This window comes from Ctenopharyngodon idella, chromosome 1, assembly GCF_019924925.1.
Source record: "Ctenopharyngodon idella isolate HZGC_01 chromosome 1, HZGC01, whole genome shotgun sequence".
NCBI lineage: Eukaryota > Metazoa > Chordata > Actinopteri > Cypriniformes > Xenocyprididae > Ctenopharyngodon > Ctenopharyngodon idella.
The window spans coordinates 36,168,023-36,194,291 of record NC_067220.1 but is presented as its reverse complement, the minus strand read 5'-3'; the positions used below and the strand labels follow the sequence as shown (position 1 = coordinate 36,194,291).

General features: G+C 35.6%; 1 protein-coding gene across 7 annotated transcripts in view; it reads right to left on the bottom strand.

The window, feature by feature from the left end:
- LOC127516735 (VPS10 domain-containing receptor SorCS1) overlaps nucleotides 1-26,269 on the bottom strand; it is a 200,530-nt gene that overhangs the window by 72,640 nt on the left and 101,621 nt on the right. For 4 of the 7 annotated variants that reach the window (XR_007931074.1, XR_007931073.1, XM_051901599.1 and 1 more), the window contains exons 2-3: nucleotides 19,420-19,487; nucleotides 4,286-4,385 (exon numbers count right to left, since the gene is read on the bottom strand). Coding sequence is in view for 5 of the 7 variants with exons in the window: in XM_051901599.1 (XP_051757559.1) it covers nucleotides 4,286-4,385; nucleotides 19,420-19,487 (168 nt within the window). In the remaining 2 variants the exon portion in view is untranslated. Of the gene's footprint in view, nucleotides 1-4,285; nucleotides 4,386-19,419; nucleotides 19,488-22,268; nucleotides 22,501-22,524; nucleotides 22,604-23,752; nucleotides 24,025-26,269 lie in introns of those variants that run through there. The other 3 variants (XM_051901626.1, XM_051901620.1, XM_051901614.1) reach the window with 3 other exon arrangements.

The following is a 26,269-nucleotide window of genomic DNA, read 5'->3' as shown; positions in this document are numbered from 1 at the left end:
TCCAGTCCACACTATAGCCATTATGGCTCTTTGTGATGTACTGCATTGACCAGCCCTGCTTCAATTCCCCATTCACATTCAAGGATAATCATTGCTTGTTGGATATAAATAGCCATCCCACATAACATGTTAATGTAAAAGCAGAAAAATGGATGTTGACTATTCTATTAGACCCAAAGCTGTTATTATGTTTACAGTAGAGCCCTTAATTACGACCCAGACCAGGTTTTATAATGTCATTGGAAGGGAGAGTAGCTATTTAATGTGAACTTGGGTTCCGTCTTTATTACTGGCTGGAAAACGAAGCACTTAGATGCAACAGAAAGAAGGAACATCTCCTATGGGTTCGTCTCTCCTCCTCTGGTGTACAATCTTGCTATTTTGCTGAAGAAAATGATTATCTGGCATTCAAAGTGGATAAACAATACAGTATGGTGTTGAGCAGATGTTGATGACATTTATGCGTGTGTTGGTGGTAGAGATGCCGTCTAGACGCAGTGTAATTAAATCTGCCGGTTCAGAACTGCTGGGAAATATGAATCCCTAAATAAGCGGCCACAACTGTAGGCAAAACAAAATTGATCTGTTAGTAAAACATTCCAGATTATTTCATTATGATTGAGTTCCATGATGCCACAGTTAAAGTGAACAAGCCTGAGCAGAAGTGCCTGAAAGTAGTTAACTGAAAGTAGCACACAACTAATTTAACTATATTTGGGCTTAGCTGATTTAAGGCAGTGTTTTAAGCAGTGGTCAGTTTTGAAGTTTGGGGTATTATACTTCCATAATTTCTCTTTTGTCAGACTAGTGAAAAGAAAACAAAATACACATTTAGGTGTTTATTTTATTAAATGTATTTTACACTTATATTTGTGGCTTCAAATGCAATAAATAGGGCCCTATGAAATCCGTTTTATTTTTTCCCAAATTCCGTTTTATTTTTTTCCCAAATTCCGTTTTTTCCATTTTAATTTTCTTGGATTCTGTTTTTTTTTTTGTTTTGTTTTTTTCCAGTTTTATTTATTTATTTGGTTATAACGGTTAAATTAAATTTTAGTAATCAAAAAGCATGTCTAATTAATTGAAGTAATGAAACTTATCCAATTTACCAACAATTTATTAAAAGTTTAACAAAAAAATTTAATTTTTAGGGCCCTATGATATACATTTTATTCTTTCCTCTCAAATTCTGTTTTATTTTTACCAAATTCTGTTTTCTGTTTTAACTTTTCTGGATTCCATTTTAATGGTCTAATTATATTTTAATAATCAAAAAGCATGTATAATTAATTGAATTCTTAAAAACAACAAAATGTATTAAAAAAAAAGTATTTTTAAAAAATTTTGTTTTTTTTTGTTTTGTTTTTTTCCCCCCTAAATTCTGTTCCATATTTTAATTTTTCCGGCAATCAAATGAACGCACGCCATTTAATTTATCTTTTAATCATGAAATTAAACTTTTTTGTCAAACAATGTGCTGCACAACAGAGCTTTACTGTTAAAATTAAACATGGATGAAAAACTGAGATTATTCCTTAAAAATATAGTTTTAATAATTTATTATTAAATTAATTCATATAAATTCTACTGTAAAACAGTTATATGTTTTTGTCAAGTTAAATCGAACTTTTATTTTGACGGGTTGCCGAGAGCTTTGAGTTTCTCTGTGTTTATGACGATAGTTTTTCAAACGAAGCGGTTAAATGCTGATGAAGTGACTTTCAGAGCGGCTCTGGAGATGAATTTTGTGCGTTCATTTCCTCGTGTGACAGAGGATGAAAACACCGCGAGCGTCGCACGTGCTTCAGTGTGTGTGCGTACATGCATGCGCGAGCGCGTGTGTGTATGTGTGTGAGGTAAATGAAACCGCGCTTCATTCATTTCAGAGGCACACAGATATGCAGGATTCATATTTAAATAGTCTATTTGCGGTTTAATATTCACGGACACTAGTCTATATCGATTGTAGCCTACTGTGTACTGACCTTCTTTTTATTCATTCATCAAAAATTTGACAAATTCAGTGACATTCCGCGTTATATACTAAATTCTGTTTTTATGACTGGATTCCGCGATTCCGTCCGCGTTTTCTGCATCGCGGAAATCATAGGGCCCTAAATAAAGGCCGTTTTCCTAAAATTACTTTTTTTTTACCCCTCCATTTCAACAGCACTTGCATACACTGGTTTCATAATAACAATTTGCCTGATTTATACAGCATTTTATCTCTAAAATAAAATCCATGGCAATTTTTTTTTTTTTTTTTTTCTGGCTGTTGACAGTATTTTCTGATTTATGGAGTGATAAAAAGAGATATCACCAAACCTCCCTTTTAGAAAACTTGTAATAGAAAACAGTGTTCTTAATGTACTGTGATTAATCAACTGGGACAAGTGATAATATTTATAATATCTACCCTATTCACCTGTATTGTCTTGCTTAAAACAGTGTTTCAATCAGCCACGGCTCGTCTGTAAGGGCAAAAAATATTAAAAATATATATTCATCCCAAACATACACTTTTATATAAACTGAATCAATAACAAATTGAAAATGTGTTCAGCATTCTGTAACAAATATTTTCGGATTTTCTAGACTATTTCAGTTTGTAAAGTGAGCAGGATATATTAAAGCAGGATATACTGAAGCAGATTAGAACATAAAGCTTACACAGTGGTGTAACTTTGTTTTAAAAAGTGGGTGGGACAGGAGTGGGTGGGACAGTAGTGTGTGGGGGGGAGGGGTGGGGGGGGGGGCGGGGTTGCTAATACAATATGTACAATAACAGAAAAAAAGAACATCACAATGTCCAGAAATCAATTTAAATAGTACATTGAGATTAATTTATCAACACAAGTCATGTTTAACGTGAGAGTTTCATCCTTACATCTACTATAATTTAATATTAGTCCTGAGATTCTTCACGTCTGTGAATAAATAATTAGATTCGCATAGATTGTTCATGTACCTTAACGGTCTCGTGGAAGAACTTTGTTATTTAACACTTATTTAACACAAACAAATGAATTACTAATCACATGAAGATTTCTATTTTGTATTAGGTACATTCGTGCTGAGAGATGTTTCAAAAAGTGGTGGGGACATGTCCCAACCATCCCATCTGCAAATTACGCCTATGAGCTTACAATGAGCTTATATTTATCATAAACCACGCTAAGAACCCACCCAGAACCCTATCTACTTTTTCATCCATAAACGGTTTTCTTATTTGTAGATTTGAGAAATCTAGATTCATTCTAGTGAATTGGATTGTTTGGATGGTTCATTTGAATTAACTAAATTCCATAAAAATGATTCACTGATTCAAATCCCTGCTCAGAAATTGTGTTCTGTATTTTAAATCTGCTTTATTATAGCAAACTATTTAGATAAGGTGTCTGATTTAGTTTGTTCTAAACTTAAATGAATTGTTCATTTTAGGGTCTCATATCAGACATCGGATAACTGAAAATGTTAATTTATTAATAATACACATTAAGTAAACCGAACATGTCTGTTCCCATTCTACTATGCTATGCCATGGTCATGCAGGTTTGTTTATGCATTAAACTCACTAATATTAACAGACATCAGCTTATAGAACTTCATGACTAGCATGTAGCTTAGCACACTAACCCCAACACTAATACTGGAAGTGTATTCCATCTTCATTAAGAGACTAATAGCCACAATTAAGTAATAAATGACTCTTCTTGATAAAGGAAAAAGTAAAAGAGAAGAAAAAGAGGTTTGAAAAAGGAGGACAGAGAAAGATAGCTTGCACTGTCAAAGCAAACTCCCAAGCCTCAAGCCATAAATCCAAGCCTTCTCGTCATGCCTTTGATTAAAACACTAGCAATTTATGAATATCTTTTCATCCAGATGATAATTCATTAAAGCTCAGAGTAAAAAAATAAAAAATGCAGCCTTATCAATATTAATGATATGAATGCGTTTTGCTTTGAATGCTACTATATCTCCAAGTGAAAACTGCATGCTGTAGTCAGTGAATCTTTAAAATGCATTGATCTCATAAAAAGCTGGAGAGGTTAGTAAATACTACCAGAGGATAAATTAGCCAACAGCGCACTGAGCAAAAAAAAAAGACCTGTGAAATCCTTCCAACGCGGTTAGCGGTCATAAATGAGCAAGGGGGTTCGAGCTCTGCACGTACATAAACATAATCACTTTGAAAAATGTTTTGACACCTTCGTAAAAGAGACATCATGAAGACTAACAATGCGTGTATGTACCAGACGGAAGAAACGGATGCCATAAATCTTACCTTGCGCTTGTTGTTGGGGCTGACGTACAGATAGCTGAGGATGGTCTTCACGCCCACCTTTTCATTGAGTTTCTCGTAAGTGGTTCCGTAATCTGTTGACCTGAAATGTAATCAGAGGCCTTGATGAGAATCTGGGGAATCAGCTGGTGTAATTAAAGACTGACTGTGCACTTTAAACAAGGTTGAATTAAGTATGGAACTGTAGCTTATTCATGCAAGCAAAACACTTCTTAAGTGCCTAATTTGTTTTAAGGCACGTAATTACACGTTTAAGAAATGTTGCGCAGAAGTCACTTTCAAACCAAGCAATTTTCTGTTGGTTAGCTCAGCAAATTTACATGACCAACTTAAACATGACCAGAAATCTGCGTGGTAAACATTTATGCCTTGCACGAGATTCTAGATCGCAAGGATTCTGATTGGAATTGGATTTTGCCATTGAAATTTTGTCACATTTCACAGGAAAACCGAAGTATTTTGAGATACCGATTTCACATGAATTTGTATGAAAATGTACAGATATGACATAAGAAAATTATTATTATGATTTTTTTTTTTTTTTTTTTTTGAACTAAAGTAAGCATGAAGGTCCACCTCTAATCCCACCCCTAAATATAACTGTCATGGAGGCAGAAGCAAATTATACGAAAACATACAAATGAACTACCAATTTGTCAAAATGTAACAGTTACGAATTGCCATGAGACTGTGTTGGATCATGAGGATTTAAGTTATTATTACTATTATTTTTATTTTTTTTTTATTTATTTGTGTAAAAGTTTACTGTAATTTTTAGGGCTGTCAAAATTAACGATTATTTTTTTCAGTTTAACGCGTTAAAAATATTTAACGCAATCAATGCAGCATCCGTTTTTTCTGTCATCATTTAGCTAGCTTTCAATTATATGATCACGCTCTTATTCATGCAAATGCTTTTAAACAATACAAGCACAACAGGACACAAAAAAGAACTCAGTGCTGTACAGGCGCCGGTCGCATTGACTTCTCTTTCGTGCTTGAACGGACAAAAACACACAAAATTATGCCAAAATGCCCATTTTGTCGATTATCCTCATAAGAACAGTCTTAAGCCCGGAACACACCAAGCCAACGCCAACGAACTAGTGGCGACGAAAGCAGACTGCGGGGTTTGCTCTCGTCGGCAGCGCCTGGGTCCAAAGTTGCCCTGACACACCAAACCGACGCTAGACACCCGACAGCCAAGTAGCATATCCGTTCTGCACCTGCGCAAGAAGGAATGCCTTTCCGTACCAGCAGGTGGCAGTAGTTGAACAGCTAATCAGAATGATCAGATGGCCCGACTGACCGACGAGCTCTGACGCCAATTCAACATGTCGAATCAGCCGAAAAAAAATGCAGACGAGGACCAACTTCAGCCTACGGTGCCGAACACACTGAGAAAACTTAGTCGGTCGACGAAAAAAACTGCCCGATGGCCGACCGTCGGCTTGGTGTGTTCCGGGCGATGTTCCGGGCGGTGGGTGCACACTGTGCGATGTTGGCCGATTTGGTCATCTGAGACAAATTTTGAGAATCCTAAAAGATTCCTATAGGCTAAAATCTGTAGTCTCTGATCGCTAGTTTGACATGTTCACCGACAACCGATTAATGACCGTTGCAAACAAATTTGACCTCCAACGAAATTCTGGCAGTGTCCGAAGATTTGGCGCACAGTCCTGCAATGTGACTTCTCCTACAACGAACATTAAATTGTCTTCATTTTTCAAGACAAGCCATCATCAAAATTAATGCTAGAGATTTCTTTATTACAGTAGCTACTATTTCAGTCCCGCGTGTAACGCAGCTCACAGTCACCGAACGTGTATGGGTTAATGATGTAAAACTCCGGACAAGTTTTCATGCACGTGTCGGATTTTAATGTGTCTTGACTGCTGTACAGTCTGACATTAATGACAGCTGAGATCCCACAGTGCAACAGTCAAAAGGACTATTATAAATCGTACAGTGTGCACCCGGCTTTAAATGAGTTAAATGAAGTCTTAAATGAACATAAAGAGTTGTGAGGACATCGGATGTGTGTCAGATCAGCGTCATGTGCGGCAGGTCTTAAAGTGACAGCAACCTAATAAACCTGCTGTCTGTCATTGATGTTAATCAAAAAACAAAAGACAGAGAAAATCACTCAGTGCTCTTGACTGAATAACTTTTGTTGCTTTAACAAAAATGTATCTATATTTAATTTTAAGTTATGCAATCAAGAAGACTGTGAAGTGTTTGATAACTTTATTCAATTTCTTAAATTTCCTACATGTTAGATCAAATATTTAAAATGTACTGTCTTTATGTTAAATTATGTTATATAATTATATAAAAATATATTACAAACTTTAATGTTAGGTACGATTAATTTATTACAGAAAAATGTGCGATTAATCAGATACAGCATTAGTAATTTTATATAATATTTATCTACGAAAAAGGAATAGCTAGATCAGAACAGAATCTAAATAAGTTTATTAACTTATTTTAATAGATAATATTCACAGTTTTATTCAATTTCAGATTTTTATTCATGTAATGCAATGAAGATCTATGTATTTCACAGGTCGCCGTGATTTTGCCAAGTAAGACATCTTTTGTTGATCCTGGAACAACAACATTCCTGTCTAAAAACATAGTCCTAACCCTTTCCCTACCTCTAAACCTAAACCTACCCATAACTTATCCCTGATATCAGAGGGAAATGATGAATAAGAATGGTGTAGAAGCACCTATCCACTGCTGTAAGCCTAAACATGACATTAACTGTAAACCTATCCCTCAAATCTGATTGGTTGATTAGAATGTTGTTCTAGGATCGACAAGGATGTTGATCCAGGAACATGTTTTACTTGGTGAAATCAGTGTTTCACTGGGTTGCACATTAGTTCATGAGCTTTGAACTCATTATATATCTTATCAAATCTTGTTGAAGGAGAATTGAGTACTTTTTAAACTAGCAAATATTTTGATTTAGTTTAAGAGTAATTTCTGTAAGGGTAATTTCTGCCACCCCATCATCCCAATGCTCATTGGCATTCACACAAAATGTCAGCTTTTAATTGAACTTACAGTACCGGGGGAAGTTAAAGAAAAGAGACTATCAGTCAAAGCTGAGGAAAGATAAAGAATCTGTCATCACTGAATGTGAAGTTTTAACGTTAACAAGACTTTGTGTACTGACGTTTAATTTTCAGCTTTCAATTTGAAATGAGTTCTGTATACTAGTAAGTCAGCAGTTTCTAGTCTACTTCAACAACAAACTACAGGCCAACAGTAATATTTTGTTATTTTAAATTTTTGTCATCAGATCAATAATAGCCCAATACATTGTTGCAATGGAATTACAATAAAATCCAAGATGCAGACAAGGTCAAAACGACAATGTTCAATAACAGGAGAATAAAACAGAATACACAAAGACAGCTGGTCAGGATCATATTAATCCAACAAATAAGACTTCACAAATGACCGTTGAAACAAAGGGAGCATTTAACGGTTGACTAATGAGCTCCAAATGCAACACAGGTGTGAGGCAGCTATGGTAACGAGCTTCTGATAAACACAGAATTCCAGAGAGGATGCCCTCTGTTGACTGTTCAGGGAACAACAGACATTTCCCTAACATCTACATAAACAAACACAGTCATTTCAGAGGATACAGATTTGTTGCTCTGGCGCTATATGTAGCACTTCTTGGTCATTAACTAAATATATGTCATTTTGTAGACTAGGCAAGGTCCACTGAGATGAAATTAAAGTTCTCAGCATTGTAAACAGAACAGAGACAATCATTTAGCTCTTTTATCCAAGCAACCTACAGCACTTACAAGCTTCCCTTTTTCAAGCTTCAGTGCATCTTTTCAATGCAACGCACAACCGCCTCCACATGAAAAGTGACAATTTTACAAAGTTTCTATGTAAGCAAGGAAGCATGCAAAAGACCTGGCGATTTGCTATAAAAAGGACTTTGGTTCATGAAACTTTATCAGGATGTTCTTTGAATTTAAATTACTATAATGTTAGAGGTTAAAGTTAACAACAAAACTATTATATTCAGCTGGTATTTATTTTCATATATAATAATTACACTCAAATAAAATTGAAATGTTTGTATGCAACTCGGTTGCACATAAGGTAGTTTTCATAAACAGATCTTCATGACAAATTTATTCAAGCATGCATATATAAGTTACATTAAAGATGCTCCTCTCTAGTGTTTATATATAGCTGACTAACAAACTGTGAACACTGGAAAACTTTCCTGAGGTACAGTAAATGCAACTTTAAGTGACACATTGTTCACAAGCTGTTGCCTGCTATAGACCTCTTTCCGCGGTTGACACTGATTAACCAATTACATGAGACATGATACATTTGGGTCAGTTGTATTGTATCATTCAACATACTTCTGATGTTCATGCATGTTTTTTCGAAGTATAGCTTGTATTAAAGTGGAAGAAAAGACTTGCGCGTTGCTAATTGAACTGAGGTGCTACAGCGATCTGTCATGTCACATTTGAAGGATTAGTTCACTTTGAAATGAAAATTAGCCCAAACTTTACTCACCCTCAAGCCATCCTAGGTGTGTATGACTTTCTTGTTTCTGACGAAGACAATCTGAGAAATATTAATAAATATCCTGACGCATCCGAGCTTTATAATGGCAGTGATAGGGTTCAGTGAGTATGAGCTGAACAAAGTGCTTCCATCCACATCCATCCACAGGGCTGGGTAGGTTACTTTTAAAATGTATTTCACTACAGATTACAAAATACATGCTTAAAAATGTAACTGTAACGTATTTCGTTAGATTACTCAAATTTTGTAACTTAATCTAAATACTTTAGAATACTTGCTTGGAATACCAATAAGTATGTAACAAAAAAAGGTGATATCTCACAATTTTGACTTTTTTCTCAGAATTGCATGATATAAAGTTGCAATTGCAAGTTATAAAGTCAGGATTGTGAGATATAAACTCACAAAACTTAGAAAAGAAGTCAGAATTCTGAGATACAAACTCTAAATTTTGAGAAAAAAAGTCAGAATTTCAAGAAAAGTCAGAATTGTGAGATATAAACTGAGATATAAAAAAAGTCAGAATTTTTTATCATGCAATTCTGATTTTATAACTTGTAATTGTGAGTTTATATATCCCAATTCTGAGAAAAAGAGTCAGAATTCTGAGATACCAACTCTCACTTTTGAGAAAAGAAGTCAGAATTGTGAGATAAAAAGTCGCAATTACCTTTTTTTACAATTACAAGGGACTCCCAAGCAACTATCGCAAAACATGAAAACAGTTGTGGATCATCTAGTTAATGACAGGACAGTTAAGATTCAAGGGTATGTAGGTTTTTGAATGGGGAATATTTTATAAATTTAGTCATTTTGTCTTGTTGAGTATATGTAAACATCTGTTATGTGAAATAGTTTATTCAGCACACAGTAGTAAATAAACATAACATGCAATTTTTATGATCCCTCTGAAGGGGTATGAAACTTATGAGCAGAACTGTAGCTTAGGATGCTTTTGGAGTGTCAGGGTCGGAGAATCACCAATTGCTGTTTACATTAATTGCCTGTCACAGTTTACATGGATGTTTAAATGAAATAAATGACATTAAAATTCAAAGTAATCACTTTGGTAATCTAAAATACTTTTCAGATGTAACAGTAATTTGATTACCACCCATTTAAAATGTAACTGTAATGAAATACAGTTACTGAAATGTTGTTTTTTAAATACATATCTAAGTTACATGTATTTCGTTACTCCCCAATCCTGTCCATCCATCATAAACGTGTACTCCACACGGCTCCGGAGTGTTAATAAAGGCCTTCTGAAGCGAAGCGATGCACTTGTGTAAAAAAAAAAAAAAAAAAAATCCATATTTAAACAAGTTATGAAGTCGAATATCGAGCTTCCGCCAGACCGCCTTCCGTATTCAACGTACGCAGAAAGTGTAAACCTCTTGCAGTTCACAAAGCTTACGCTACGTCATGCGCCTTCCCTATACCGAGAAAGTGTAATTGACACGATGCCAGTTTACACTTTCTTCGTAACTTGTATACAGAAGGCGGTCTGGCAGAAGCTCGATATTTGACTTCATATCTTGTTAAATATGGATATTTATTTTACACAAACGCATCGTTTCAGAAGGCCTTTATTAACCCCGGAGCTGTGTGGAGTACACGTTTATTATGGATGGATGTGGATGGAAGCACTTTGTTCAGCTCATACTCATTGAACCCTATAACTGCCATTATAAAGCTCGGATGCGTCAGGATATTTATTAATATTTCTGCAATTATGTTCATAATAATTCAGAAAGAAGAAAGTCATATACACCTAGGATGGCTTGAGGGTGAGTAAAGTTTGGGCTAATTTTCATTTCAAAGTGAACTAATCCTTTAAGAGCGTCTCAACAATTTGTGATAAAATAGACAGAATTTGGAAGCTAAGACTTTGTTTCTTATCACAAGTAACAAAGCACAAAGCTCTTTGCAATTATTGGATGGGAGGCGAGGCATGCTACAAATAATATTTGGCGTAGACAAAAACCGCGGACCTGGCAAGTGGCAACCCTGGTTTGATTCATAGGGTCAAAAAGAGCTTGTCACGTTAACTTGCTCTAAATTAAACACAAGAGAGATGTTTTCCACACACAGTAGCTATAAGCTGCAGTCCGAATATGTTTTTTTGCCCCCTTTTGATTAACAGGATATAATCGGCCCCGATGATTGGCTGTTAGTGAAAACAATTGCTTTAATCGGTATTGGCTGATACATCGGTGTAGAGTTGTCAAAAGTACCGACTTCCATATCTATCGGTACTGAAATTTTAAAAATGTGACGCTTTGAGCGTTGTTGAGCGGATTCGTGAACACCTCTGATTGGCCATTGTGTTGACGCACTCATCGGATATGTCTGTGATTGGCTACAATGATCAATGCACTGGAGGATTTGAAATCACACGGAAGTGTTTAAATTTGAAAGTATTTTGAAAGCAGGAGCGGGAACGTTTGAAAGCCGTCTATCAGCGGACCGGTCTGCGATAGACGCCTGCTTTTAAACGCTCCTGTGTGTATCTGTGTAAGCGCTCGGTGAAGAGCATCATTGATAACTATTTACAACATTTTTGAAGCGTTGATCATTGAAGCTGTATCTTGGCAACTCTACATCGGTGCATCACTAATTTCAGTCTTTCTACTTTAAAATTTCATGTTTAATTCAATGTGTTACTTGATGTTTCAATGTAATCATTTGTGAAATTTACTAGCAGTTTCTGAGTGAAAATTGTTTCAAAGTAAATCCAACAGCAAAGTGTAGTTTCAGTGTTGTTAGCACAAAAGTCCTCATTAATGATTCAAAACCAACTTCAAACCTTGATGCAAAGCTGAACTTATCAATTCAAAGATAATATATGTATATGTCTGGTAATCACTGGCTGCACTTCGAATGCTTGTCGAGTCAAAGAACTACAACGTTTGACCGGTCTGCAATGTGCCGCTGGTGATAACGCTGTAGTTGATGCTTCGCTCTATAGATCTCAATGCATTTTGGAATGTTGACATGAATCAACCCCTCTGAAATAACCTTAGGTTAAGTGTCTTGCTCAAGGGCTCAACAGAAGTCAGCCTTCGCTTGGTTGTACTAAGCTTTAGCCACACTGCCACACACCAACCACATGTCCTTTCCAGGAATCAAGCTCAGGCCGTCACCATGAGACAACTTAAGGACGATAAATAACAAAGTGGTTAAACTAAAATGACAAATTCCATAGTAGAGGATTCTTAGAAATCAATCAAAAGCAGTTCTAAGTGTTTAAAGACACAAGTTAGTGAACCGAGGCATTTTTTTCTGCCAGAATAATATGTGACGACCTTTAGAAGCCATCAGGCTGCCTCATTAAGCTGTTACTGAAATGTACAGAACTTTCCATTCAATTGTTTTAGCTTAGCGGTATCTACACACATACATACGCACGATGAGATACAGAAAGAGAGAGAAGTAAAGATATCCAACAACCGGTTGTTTACATTTCCTGTAATATGAAATGTTGAATATTGACAGCATTTGAAAATAGGCTGTGGTGAAGATGTGGTGAGTTTTATAAAATATTCATACGTTCATCTGTGTGCTAATGTGAAACCTGTGTTCGGTTGAGACCTGACATTTTTTAAACATGATTTTCCCGGGTAGAACTGCCATTTCAAATCTATTTTAGAAGAGAAAAGTCTTGCCAACTCACACAGAAATGACGCAAACACACATAACATCAGAGAATCAAAATATCTGCTACCACTTTAAAAGCGTGCAATCAAGTGTACACCGGAAAAATAAAAATCATGTTTGGATGTTAAAAGTTTCACGAACCTCATTTGACTTGCAGTTTGACTCCAGTGCCATTCTTACATTCTTCAAAACACTTCATCTTTTTATAACAAGCTTGTACTTTGTTTTTGCCTGCTTCCGCTTCAAAATTCTAGCCTGAAGCTGTAGATCAGCACAACAGCATTTTTTCCCCCCACCACCGAAATTTGACCTTAGACCATTTAGAGTTTCGCTCTCATTGCTCTAAGATCTTAATTAATACGTTAAAAGCATGACACTTTAAGTATCCCGCTTTAAAAAGGACATGTTCAGTTTAGTTCATTTATAATGTTAGTCAAGGTTTCTTTCACAAAATAGTTGCAATTTAGTTGTACATGACCACGTTATTTCACAAGCTGTACCTTTAAGAATTCTGTGCTATGATTGGCTAATCTGTTGCATGTAGAAAATATCAATGTAGTTGCCATTCATTTGGCCAAATCAAGTTGCTAAATGCTGTATAGACTTTGATGTGTAAATGTATGTTAATGGCCCTAATGATACTATTTAACCCCAAACAATTCCATGTGGATGGGGTTCAGTCATAAATTATGATATTGTATTGGGGTAAAATAGTATTTTTGGTGCCTAACGGCTAGTTCAAAAAAATGTTTTGTGACTAATAGAGGAAAGAGAGTCAAACAGTCTTTTCGTTCTTTGTTTAGGGGTAAAAAGAAGTTGGAAATACCTTTGCAGCGATATACTGTTAACAAACATCCCGACGCAGCCCACACTGCTGAGAGCGACATTTAGATGAATATGTAAATATGTGCTTTGCACTTTCCACTCAATAACAAAATAAACACATTTCAAAAATGACAGGAGTGAGAAAACAGCATCTGATCATAGCGATGTGGTTGTTTGCATGAGCTCTGCAATTCGTCAGTCAAGTAAAGTCATGTCACATTTATTTATATAGCACTTTATACAATAGATAGCTTTGAACCAAACAGCTTTAACGAATTAAACATGAAAAAAACAGTGTCAGTGTTGCTTTCAATTAGAATTACACTTCAATTTCTACTATAAAGCAGCTCTCCAGTTTTTATGTTTTCACTCGTGGATGTCTGACCTCGATGGACTCAACAGAGGAAATTAACTAGAGAAGATTTCCACCTCAAAGAAAGTGGAGCCTCAGAGCGCACCTACCTATTACATAATCACCACGGACCAATGGTAGTTCGAAGGTGTTTACCAGCCGGAGCAAACTTTTTCGGAAAGTTCGCTTTGGCAAACTGTTTTGAACTTTGAAGTTTATCGATTCCTCTAAAAATTGGGCCCATTCACTTCCACTGTATACAATTTTAAAAAATGCTGGGTTCAAAATGGACAAACCCACAATTGGGTTGTTTTGACCCAGCGGTTGGGTTAAATGTTTGCATAACGTGCTGGGCAGTTTTATTTAATTCAACTATTGTTTAAAAAAATTACTAAAAATAGGCTGGCCAAAATAGGTTGGAAACCCAACTTGGGTTATTTTTAACCCAGCATTTTTTGTAGAGTGTATATGCGTCACTGTAACCTCATTTTTAAAAGAAAATAAGGGATGATTCGAAATTATATTTGTGTGTAAACTGATTAATTAATTCATATTAAGCAGTATTTTGATTTCAACAAAACCAGATGTTACCACACAAAGCACATTTTGTTTATCTGACAAAATCCATTTTATAATGTACATTTTTTTTTTCTGAAGAAATAAAATACATACAATATGCAAAAAAATGAAAAGTTAATAATCTTGTTATTTCCTTTTTCTACTCACTGGCAGAGACTGAAAACTGCTGAAGCGCAAACACAAGGCTGAATAAACTGTCTATGTGCATTAATCAAACCTTCTTTCAGTCTCAAAATACATTTAATAACCAGCACCTAAATGAGAGCTGCTATCGCAATGAGGCTCTTTTCAAAGCCATCAATATCACAAATTAAGTACTTGCAGGAGCTCAGACCCAAAAAAAAGCCTTTTTTTTTTTTTTTTAAACACAAATCCATTTTGGCTTTGTAAATGTTTAAGGGTACTAGAGGCTGGTACTTTTAGAATAATATTTAACAATTACACAAAGACTCTCCTGGTTCCAGAGATAGCACTAACTTTGCTGACCATATGCTTACAGTGTTTCTCTATACACTATACATACATATGCTACTCCAAAAAATGCTTACAGTATCTACAGTATAGGAAGTGTCTTGGTACTTTATAACTTCCCATGAAAGTTTAATTATCTGCCACGGAAGGCATTTGACTACATTCATTAAAGCACTCCTGAATTTATCTACCAGGGCGAGGGGGAAATAATTGTCTTGAAATATGCAAATATCTTGAGGGAACACCATAGGATGCACCTGGTCTGTTATATGGCCTTGGTTATATTACCATCTATTAGACCTGATAAGACACTCCTGAGACACTCTTACATTTACTGCACTGTACAGTACTGTACTTATACACGGATACTGTAAACTTATATGATAACTCATATGAGGTAGAATGCACATTAAATTCATCAGGATATTTAAAGGTTGTGTAATTCAAAATCACATGAAATCATGCACCATTTTCATTATTGATTTTACTACTAAACAAAGTCTATTTTTAATCACATTATAGACATTTAATCCATCGTACACACATTATATTATATTATATTATATTATAAAAAGCTCCGCGTCATGCCTAACAACGGCCCTTAGTTGTTATCAATTCACTGTAAACCATGGCTTCTTGGGGCTTATTGCTTCATTTTAAAACGGATAGTTATGGCCCTTGATTCTGATTGGTTAAGCCACGTTTGAAGCCGTTGTAAAATTCCCAAAAACATACAGTTGACCGCATTAATAAGTATAGCTGCGCCACTGAATCTGTATGTTGCTGCACCAGTCTTAGCAACTACTAGTGTATTACCTGCAATCAGATTTAGCATTTTCCTTCAGGTCAGTCCTATGTTCATAATAACAAATCCGTTTGAATGTCCGCTGCGATCTTGTCCTTTTAACCTTTTAACAGGGTTTTCCTGCTGACACTGACAGCGCTAGTCAAAGCATTTGTCATTTGCGTCTTGTTCCGTGTTCACAACAAGTTTCAATATAAAAGTCTTTGCGACTGAGTGCTTTGCTCATAAAGACAATCTTTGCTGCCATCTAATGGTGTAATAATGTAACTTCTGTTGCTGTTCAAGGTCAGGGACTATTTTTTTTCAGTGGAAGGAAGACTTTTAATGATTTTACTTCATAAAAGTTGCATTCATACATATTTTTTGGCATTAATATTTGTATTGTGTGATAACCGTTTTATAAAAGCAATACGCCCCGCGAAGCTGTGGTTTACGGTGAATTTATAACAGCTAAGGGGGTTTTAGGCACTCCGCTCTGTGTCGTATAACAACGCCCCTTTGCTGTTATAAATTCACTGTAAACCACGGCTTCTTGGGGCTTATTGCTTTATTGTATTGTATTGTATTATATTATAATATGTTATATTTGGGCAAGACTTTAAAGTTTGTGCTATACAGAAAAAAATAAAAACAAAACAAATAAAACAAAAACTGTAACAACTCTCCCCATTTTCCCCTATATACAAATGCAGTGATTAATCATATCAATAATTTACACTACTGCTTAAAAGTTTCTCAAAAGCTCTATTTATTAGATAAAAAAAAAACCCAGTAGAAACAGTAATATTGTGAAATATTAGATTTTCAAATAACTGTTTTCTATTTCAGTATCATTTAAAATGTAATTTATACCTGTGACATCAAAGCTGAGTTTTCAGGATTCTTTGATGAATAGAAAGTTCAAAAGTACAGCATATATATATATATATATATATATATATATATATATATATACACACACACCAGCAGATTGGAGTGAAGATGCTCAGCAGACTGTGTCAGTAAAGCTGGATCATTTCCTGTCTTTTCCTGTCCTGCTATAGTGTCAGTAAAGACTTTTAAATTGTTACAATTATATATATACAGGTGCTGGTCATATAATTAGAATATCATCAAAAAGTTGATTTATTTCACTAATTCCAATCAAAAAGTGAAACTTGTATATTATATTCATTCATTACACACAGACTGATATATTTCAAATGTTTATTTCTTTTAATTTTGATGATTATAACTGACAACTAAGGAAAATCCCAAATTCAGTATCTCAGAAAATTAGAATATTGTGAAAAGGTTCAATATTGAAGACACCTGGTGCCACACTCTAATCAGCTAATTAACTCAAAACACCTGCAAAGGCCTTTAAATGGTCTCTCAGTCTAGTTCTGTAGGCTACACAATCATGGGGAAGACTGCTGACTTGACAGTTGTCCAAAAGACGACCATTGACACCTTGCACAAGGAGGGCAAGACACAAAAGGTCATTGCAAAAGAGGCTGGCTGTTCACAGAGTTCTGTGTCCAAGCACATTAATAGAGAGGCGAAGGGAAGGAAAAGATGTGGTAGAAAAAAAGTGTACAAGCAATAGGGATAACCGCACCCTGGAGAGGATTGTGAAACAAAACCCATTCAAAAATGTGGGGGACATTCACAAAGAGTGGACTGCAGCTGAAGTCAGTGCTTCAAGAACCACTACGCACAGACGTATGCAAGACATGGGTTTCAGCTGTCGCATTCCTTGTGTCAAGCCACTCTTGAACAACAGACAGCGTCAGAAGCGTCTCGCCTGGGCTAAAGACAAAAAGGACTGGACTGCTGCTGAGTGGTCCAAAGTTATGTTCTCTGATGAAAGTAAATTTTGTATTTCCTTTGGAAATCAGGGTCCCAGAGTCTGGAGGAAGAGAGGAGAGGCACACAATCCACGTTGCTTGAGGTCCAGTGTAAAGTTTCCACAGTCAGTGATGGTTTGGGGTGCCATGTCATCTGCTGGTGTTGGTCCACTGTGTTTTCTGAGGTCCAAGGTCAACGCAGCCGTATACCAGGAAGTTTTAGAGCACTTCATGCTTCCTGCTGCTGATAAATTTATGGAGATGCAGATTTCATTTTCCAACAGGACTTGGCACCTGCACACAGTGCCAAAGCTACCAGTACCTGGTTTAAGGACCATGGTATCCCTGTTCTTAATTGGCCAGCAAACTCGCCTGACCTTAACCCCATAGAAAATCTATGGGGTATTGTGAAGAGGAAGATGTGATATGCCAGACCCAACAATGCAGAAGAGCTGAAGGCCACCATCAGAGCAACCAGGGCTCTTACAACACCTGAGCAGTGCCACAGACTGATCGACTCCATGCCACGCCACATTGCTGCAGGCAAAAGGAGCCCCAACTAAGTATTGAGTGTTGTACATGCTCATACTTTTCATGTTCATACTTTTCAGTTGGCCAAGATTTCTAAAAATCCTTTCTTTGTATTGGTCTTAAGTAATATTCTAATTTTCTGAGATACTGAATTTGGGATTTTCCTTAGTTGTCAGTTATAATCATCAAAATTAAAAGAAATAAACATTTGAAATATATCAGTCTGTGTGTAATGAATGAATATAATATACAAGTTTCACTTTTGGAATTAGTGAAATAAATCCAACTTTTTGATGATATTCTAATTATATGACCAGCACCTGTATATATTTACTGACACTATTGATCAATTGAATGCATCTTTGCGGAATAAAAATATTAATTTCCTTTTAAAAAAAGTACTGACCCCAAACTTTTGAACAGTTAGTGTATATATTTAGTCACAATTTATAGTAGAGAGAGAGGACAGACATCACTGCAGAACACTCACACACAGACTTGCACAAAGGACAGACATCATCTAGAAATCCAATTATCATTTCCCATTCATCTAAAATGATTGGGTAGGTTACCACAGTGCATACTGCCATTTGATTAATCACCCTCTGGTTACCAGCATATTTTATGCAGGGTCACTAACTTCATTACTGAAATGCTGGGTCAACAGCAAAGCATTGTCTGAGAGTAAGAGATTGCTGAACATATCAGATTTCTTTCTTGGAGATCTTTGTTGTATGAGCTCAGCTGGATCTTTTCCTGTCCTGCTATAATACAGGGTGTTTGGCCACTGCATTTCCGATGGAAGCTCCATCTTTCCAAGCTAAAGGGCCACACAGTCTGCTGAGCATCTCCACTCCAATCTGCTGCTGGTAGAAGCTGCCAGATCTGGTGATCTGAGGCCAGTTTCACCATTTGTTTGGTGATTGTAGAGCTTTAGATCAGTGGAAGTTAAGGAAATAGCTCAGAAATTAAACCGGAAAATGTACAACATGAATGGAACAACATGAAGTGTGTAATTTTTGGGTGAACTATCCCTTTAAGATCTTCAACGTCAGATCCATTCATGCTATTCTAATGCACACACATTATGTCCACTCAGATCAATGAGCTGAGTACTGGATATCTTAAAAGAGTATAAAGACAATCAACGATAGAGACACCATTAATCAGCTAATGTAGCTTCAACAGACTATTAATACTGAGTTGATTTAAAAGTCACAACAATGGACGTGTTTGTACTGTCACACTGTTTAAACAAATGCAATTGCAGAGATACTATGAGAACCTTTAAACTGCACTGTATTTATTTGTTTCTTTCTGATGTTTGAGGAGCTACCACAGGGACAGGAATTTTTATCTACTTTCTTAAATAAAAACTTTCACACTTGAGAACAAACAGTCACAAAGGTATTACGTAACATGATTGTAATACATTTCTCTAGTAGCATGTACACATAAAGATAATCATTCATATTCTTACCTCCATAAAGAACTTTCTGTGACACTGCCCAGATTGAAGTCGTACAGTTTGGTCAGCATGAGGATCACCTGTACAAGAAAAAAATAAAAGACATTGTAAAAAAAAATAATTTGAATCTAGTTCAGCACGGGCTGATAGGCCCTTACATGAAATCTGCAAGCAATCACATTATTACATTACACATTACAGCTGATCCTGCAGCCAATTAAACTGATTGCTCAATATTTAAACAGTCTGGTTCATTGTTTGCTGTAAGCTAGTCATTTTATATATGAAACTTTTTATATAGACAAATTTTATAACTATCATAGTTTTAAAGCTGTTGCAATAACTGAAAAACTTTTGTCCTTTTGTATTTTCTCAAATGTCAGGGTGGCACAACTGCAAACATGGCTCTTTTATTATGAATTGACAAGGTAATAACAGTAAACTTGACAATGCATCATCCAGGGAACCCCAACTGATCTTTGTGGCAGAGTGAAAAGGTTTGTAGATCTTTCTCAAATTCTGATAATTTCAAGTATGGGTGGTTGGTACACTTTCCATGTCAGGTGGTAAAACTACAGTATATACATACAACTATTTGGTTGTCCCGCCTGACAAACATAGTCAAAAAATGAACTTGTTTAAACACATTGTTCATGACTCAAAAATATGCTTTAGCATACATCATACATAATAAAAAAACACATCATAAAAAAAACACCTTTGTTGAAGCTTAATTTTCCCAAAAATATCTGCATTCATTTCTTTTTTTCTCAGAGGTTGTACTTTTACAACCTTAAACACAAGGCTTGTTATATTAAACTGCAAAACTGTAAACCCATTTAGTCTTCTAAAAAGCACGTTTAATGTATATCTTTTAAGATTGTGTGATGCAATTTAGTAACATTCTTAAATGCATTATTTATTTAATAGAATGTTTAAAGTCTTATGCTGTATACGTTTACTTAAAAAGCTCATTATCAAATTTGAAAACCCACCCAGAATGAGGATGCCCAACCTGAAATGGCTGACAACACCTGCTAACGATGAATGTGTGGGTAGCGGATGCACAAATAAAAAAATAAATAAATAAAAAACACTTAAGATTCTGTAACTGGTCACCATTTCATTCAATTTTGTTTTACCATTTAAAAAAAAAAATGCCTTAATTACATTTGTTTTAGTTTAAAAAGTCCTTATGTGTGAATTAATCAGTTAATATGACTGTAGATCATAAAAGCTGCATGCATGATTTAAAAAAAAAAAAAAAAAGCTTTTTATAGACATTTTAGATGGAGTACAGGATGTCATAAGCATGTCAACTTCTCAAAAACATTTCATACACCCCCATATAGCTGTGTTGGACAGATTACTTGCCAGTGAAATCAAATAAAAAAAAATGAATTTTGGATTCAATTTTTCATGCATATAAGCAACACCATCATTAAATCAACTCTTAGCTGAAAAGTCCACATCAAATCTGAATCAGAACCATTATTGAATCACCCATTATATAAACTGCTCAATAAATTAACCTATACCAACCTCAAAATTCACCAATCCTCACATCTCACTGCTCTTCGTCTCAGCATAAAACACCATTAAATGATGCATCAGGCTTCCTCCTTGACACCCTAATAATTCATCTCCTCATTACTTAATCATATCATGCTGAATCTAAATACAGCGCTGTAAATATCCTTTATAAGATTCTTAAGGTGCACGAGACTGTGCTAACTAGGTCAGTCAAATTCCTCCAGGAAAATTAGAGACGTGAAGGAGAGCGAGGAAATTCATGCCTAGAGCGAAAAAAGTAGACTCATAAACTTACAATCTATTTATGCTCCAAGAGAGAATATACCTATATGAACCTCAAAGCCTTTTGAAGGAATGCTGATCTTTATGGGGGAAGAGTTCATCAATTCTCTCAGAACTTGGTTACAATAAAAAGTGTGGGAATATATATATATATATATATATATATATTAACCCTTTGAAAAGCCCTTCAATCATATGGCAGAGCACATTCTGATTCAAGATATCATGTTAAAATTGAAGCATCTGTACTAGAAAAAAATGTCATTAGTTTACAAGGACAGTCACCCAGATCATTTCAGGAAGAAAACAATAAAATCATCCATAACGGCCTTCTACATGTGACAAAAAGAGAAAAAAGATAAAAGGGTGAAGAGCCATTCAAACAGAAGGGTACTCTGGGAAAGAAAGGGAATAATGAAATCATTTTTCAGCTCAAAGAATACTGCAGGTCTCCATGTAAAACAGGCTTTAGTCCACCAGACAACACCTTAACGATATAGTCAATTCATTCAGTAATATGGGGAACAGCCAGAACTGCTGAAATCTCTTGTAGTAGCCTATTTGAAAAGCTGTTTTGACATTTACATATAGTTCAGTAACTGAAAGCAAAGCACCAGTGTACTGCTCAGTCACAAGAACAGCTTTGTATAATATAAAGACAGAAAAGATGTCTGAAGTTTGTCAAAATGGCATACAGTGGCTGCAAAAAAGTATTTTGACACTTAAGCCACATATATTTTTGCATTATATAGGGCTTTTCACACTGCGCTTATATTAGGGTTATCGTTGTTCTAAACACACATTTAACCCCGGGTAAAGGAACGTTTCACACTTGTAATTTAGAAGTGGGGTTAGCACCGCTTTTTACCCGGGGTTATGTTAACAGTTAACCGCGCATTGCGGTGTCAAACTTGTACAGTGTGAAACGACGTGGTGTTAGAATGTTACAACTAGATGCAACTAAATTCAACGTTTGAGAGGAAAAATGTCAAATGCTGTCAGAAAACACGACAATTTGAGTGAAGAAGAGACTGTTTCATTCTTACCTTTATGATCCAAAATGTCCATTCAGTATAAACTCGATAGTACAGTCGGCAATACAAGGATGCGAAATGCTAGAGCTCTGTAAACAGGTCGCGTGCTACGTTTATCCAATCAGTGACACTGACACCGCAAATATGTAAATAAGGGAGTTAATCCAGGGTTTAGAATTTAGAATGACCCAGGGTTAACTATTTCAAGTGTGAAAAGCCCTTACGGAAGTTAACCCAGGTTTTAGGAATGTACAATGAATAGGCCTACCCAGGATTAAGCAATAGTGAATAAGTCACGGCTGAAGGGCGTTGCTAGGCACGAACAGCAAGAGAAGTTACATTTTCACGCCATTAGATGGCGGCAAAGACTGTCTTTATGAGTGTGTCAGTCAGTAGCGAAGACTTTATATTGAAAAGACTGAATTGTTTTGAAAACGGAACAAGACGCAACTGACAAATGCTTTGACTAGAGCTGTTAGTCACGTGAAAACCCCTTAAATGTTATAAGGATAAGATGATACATCTGACATTTAAACAGATTATTTATTATGAACATAGGACTGACCTGAAGGAAAATGTTAAATCTGAATGCAGGTAACTCGCTCACTTCATCTCTTTCTCACAACATTTTTTTACATAATACAGTAAGCTCCAATGAATAATATCAACTGAGAACATACAATTTACGTTGCTAAGAGTGGTTGCTAAAGGTGTTGTGTAGTGATACCAAAGTTATTCTATAGTCTTTGGTGATACACAGAACCGTTGGGTGAAGCGGTCATAGTATCGTGAATAGCCTACTGTAAAACACAGCTATTGACCAATCAGAATCAAGGACAGGAACTAACCGTTTTATAATTTAAGTTATATGTTAATTGAAGTTTAAATAGTTAAAAATACAGCACAGAAAATAAAAATCATTCATTGCCACTCACAGCAAATTTGTTTGCCATCATGTTTCAAATTGACACACACCTTCCAACTTGGGCATTATCCAGAATTCCGAGTTTCCCACTTGTTTCCCACTTAGACTTTTCTTGGTCATTTGTGTGCTTGAAACTCATATACATTTCCAAATCCACTTAAAGGCCACATGACTTCATACAACCGCTAAAAATTAATTTGGATCCAGTTGGTTAACAACTGGGGAAAATGAGAAAAACTTCCATAATTTTGAAGTGTGACTTAAGTACCCAAAAGGTCCAAATACTCTTTTGGGAACACACTATGAAATGTATGAAATGGTTTTGTGGTTACATGAGAATGAAAAAACAAAACAAAACAAAACAAAAAAACAAAACAATGTACTGTAGAGTGGTACAAAACAACTCTCTTCCTTCAGTGAATTGTGCTAGCGAGAGCATCATGCTGTGTGCTTTTCTCATCAACAGAGTGTGCATGTTGTTAAAAGGAAAAAAAAAAAAAGAACAATGAATAGTGCAATATACAGGAAAACACTGCAAGAGAACCTGCTCCAGTCTGCTGGATCATCTTACTTGGACAATGATCCCACATAGGGCAATTTAAAATGGAGAGTTCAAGAAGAAAAAGATGTATATCCATTGACCCAGTGGAAGATAAATCCAATTGGAAATCAGTGGCACTGTATAAAAAAAAAAAAGTGCTGTAGAATCCTCTTCTTCTTCATAATGGTCAGTCACTCCTTGGATCATTACCGCCACCTACAGTACTTTTACATATACTGTATAGCCTGACTATATTGGTGTTTGCTTAGGTCCTCAAATTGTTAGAGTTCAGCTCCTCCATTTTCTGCTCACATCCCCATAATTCAGACCCAAGCATCGCACTACTCTAATTTCTGTTTTCTAAATTGCTAAACATAAGATTACAATCTCTCTTCCATTCCTATATCTGATTTCACCTTATCAAATACACCATTAATTATCAGTTTAAAAAGTAGTGGACTAATTACACTGCCCTGTAGGGTTGTAAATTCCTCATGCAGGTGCTATAAGGGATGTCAGCCATTTCGCTGACTTCAATCACATGGAGGATTGCCAGGTCTGCATAACAAAACAAGCCTATAGGCCAATCAAAAGTAGCCCAAAACTAGCCTAATGTTCCTATCCTAAATATCAAAATTATATACCACTCCTATAACTAAAATACATATTTGACAGTCATTGCGTTAAACACAATTCAATGTGAAAATCACTATAAAGTAGTAATCATAAACACAGTCTGTTTTCATTAAGGAGCTCTCTACCAATGCCCTTCCTTACAAAACTCATCATCTGGCACAGTTGTATCATTGTTAGAATGTAAAATGGGTAAAATATCTCAATACAAGCATTTCAGTCAAATAAACCTTTAACCCACAGGGGAAAAAAATCAACCCGCAGCAACAGTTTTAAAGTAGACCAGTTCCGTGGGAGAACTGGTCTTGGCAAAGCTGATCACATGCCCTATCTCCAAAACCTCACCCTTCAAAGACAATGTTAACCAATCTGATGCCATGCATTCCTGAATACATAAATTGACAGATAGAGAACATTTCTGATTGGCTAAAAAGCCACTCCCCGGGCTCTTATTGGCTGTCTTTGCAGTCTGTCACAGAAACAGGTGTGATTTTTTTTTTTTTTTTCAGTGATCTGTAATTTAGTAGAGAGATGTTATATTTGTATGCATAGTATTTAAAATGTATTTAAAAAATAAATAAAATAAAATACAGCTTTAATCTCACAAACATTTTAGGATAAGGTGCCTTTTAAAAGCAGACATTGTGTATTTCATATTTATCTTCATTAGAATATTTTCTAATATTAAACAATACATATTGTAACAAATGTAAGACTTGTAATTCAGTAAAATAAGCAAGGAAATCAAAACATTAGATATGATGGTTGTTTCTGCTTGTTAATTTTGCACCCCTAATATTATACAAAACAGCCATTAAAGCTGAAAAAATGACTTTAATACTGCTGATGCATGTTTCTGTGAATAATGAGTATAAGCTGTTTACATGTTAAGACCTTATTCTGATTAAGCTTCCCTCATTTACAAAGGCTCTGGCTTGATTCTCTGTGCATTCTGATTAGGCTTATTAGACACTTCACTACAGTGCTGTTCTGAGCACCTTATTAAATCAAGTCTTTTCTTAAATTCCAGTTATGTACGCTGAATTATATGCATGAACATATTTACAGACAAAACAGCACAGGTACTTAATTAGTTGAAAAAACACTCAAGTATGGCTTTGAAAAGTGTAAATTAGATGAAAGTGCATAAATCAAATCATGCATATGTCTTTCATTTATTTTTTTAATCATTATATAAATAAACAATAAATGAAGCATTAAACGCTATAGGATTCCTGTTAGATTGGATAGTTTACACAAAAACACTTCGTAATGGTGAAATAAATGCACTGCATTTGGTATCGAGCATGTTTGTTTTGTACAGCAGTGAAACAAAAACCAGTTATACATAGTTTCACAGGCTGTAGTGTTTTGGATTGATGGTATTGGGCCATTCTCTTGTATTAGAGAGGAGAAGATCATTCCCACTGAAAAAAATAATATGTTGCACTCACACAGGTTTTGTGAAACCAAATTATCCCAGTCTCGGACAGCGAAAGCAATTCGGCAACAATTTCACATGTGGGAGAGGGGTGTGAAAGCTATAAGGCCATCCACATAAAACTCACTGTCTTAACAAATAGTGACATACGGCCATAGCTTAGCATTGCCAGGACTAAATTGACCAAGTCAAATTTGTTCTAGTTTATTTTCCTCAACAAAACTCAAAGTACTGTCTCTATACACCCAATTTATAACAGTCACAGCCCCTGGCTACAACTGAGGATTGTTTGGAAGGACGAGAGCCTATTAAATATACTGTAAAAACAATTATATCTACAGCCCTATTCGGACGGGATTAGTTTTACATGGGGAGGTAGGGTAATGAAATAACTACAGCTCCTCTGTGATTTTAATCCTGTCCGAATTGGCCATGTCACTGTTTCTTTTTTCAGACTTTGTACAGAGAAGAAT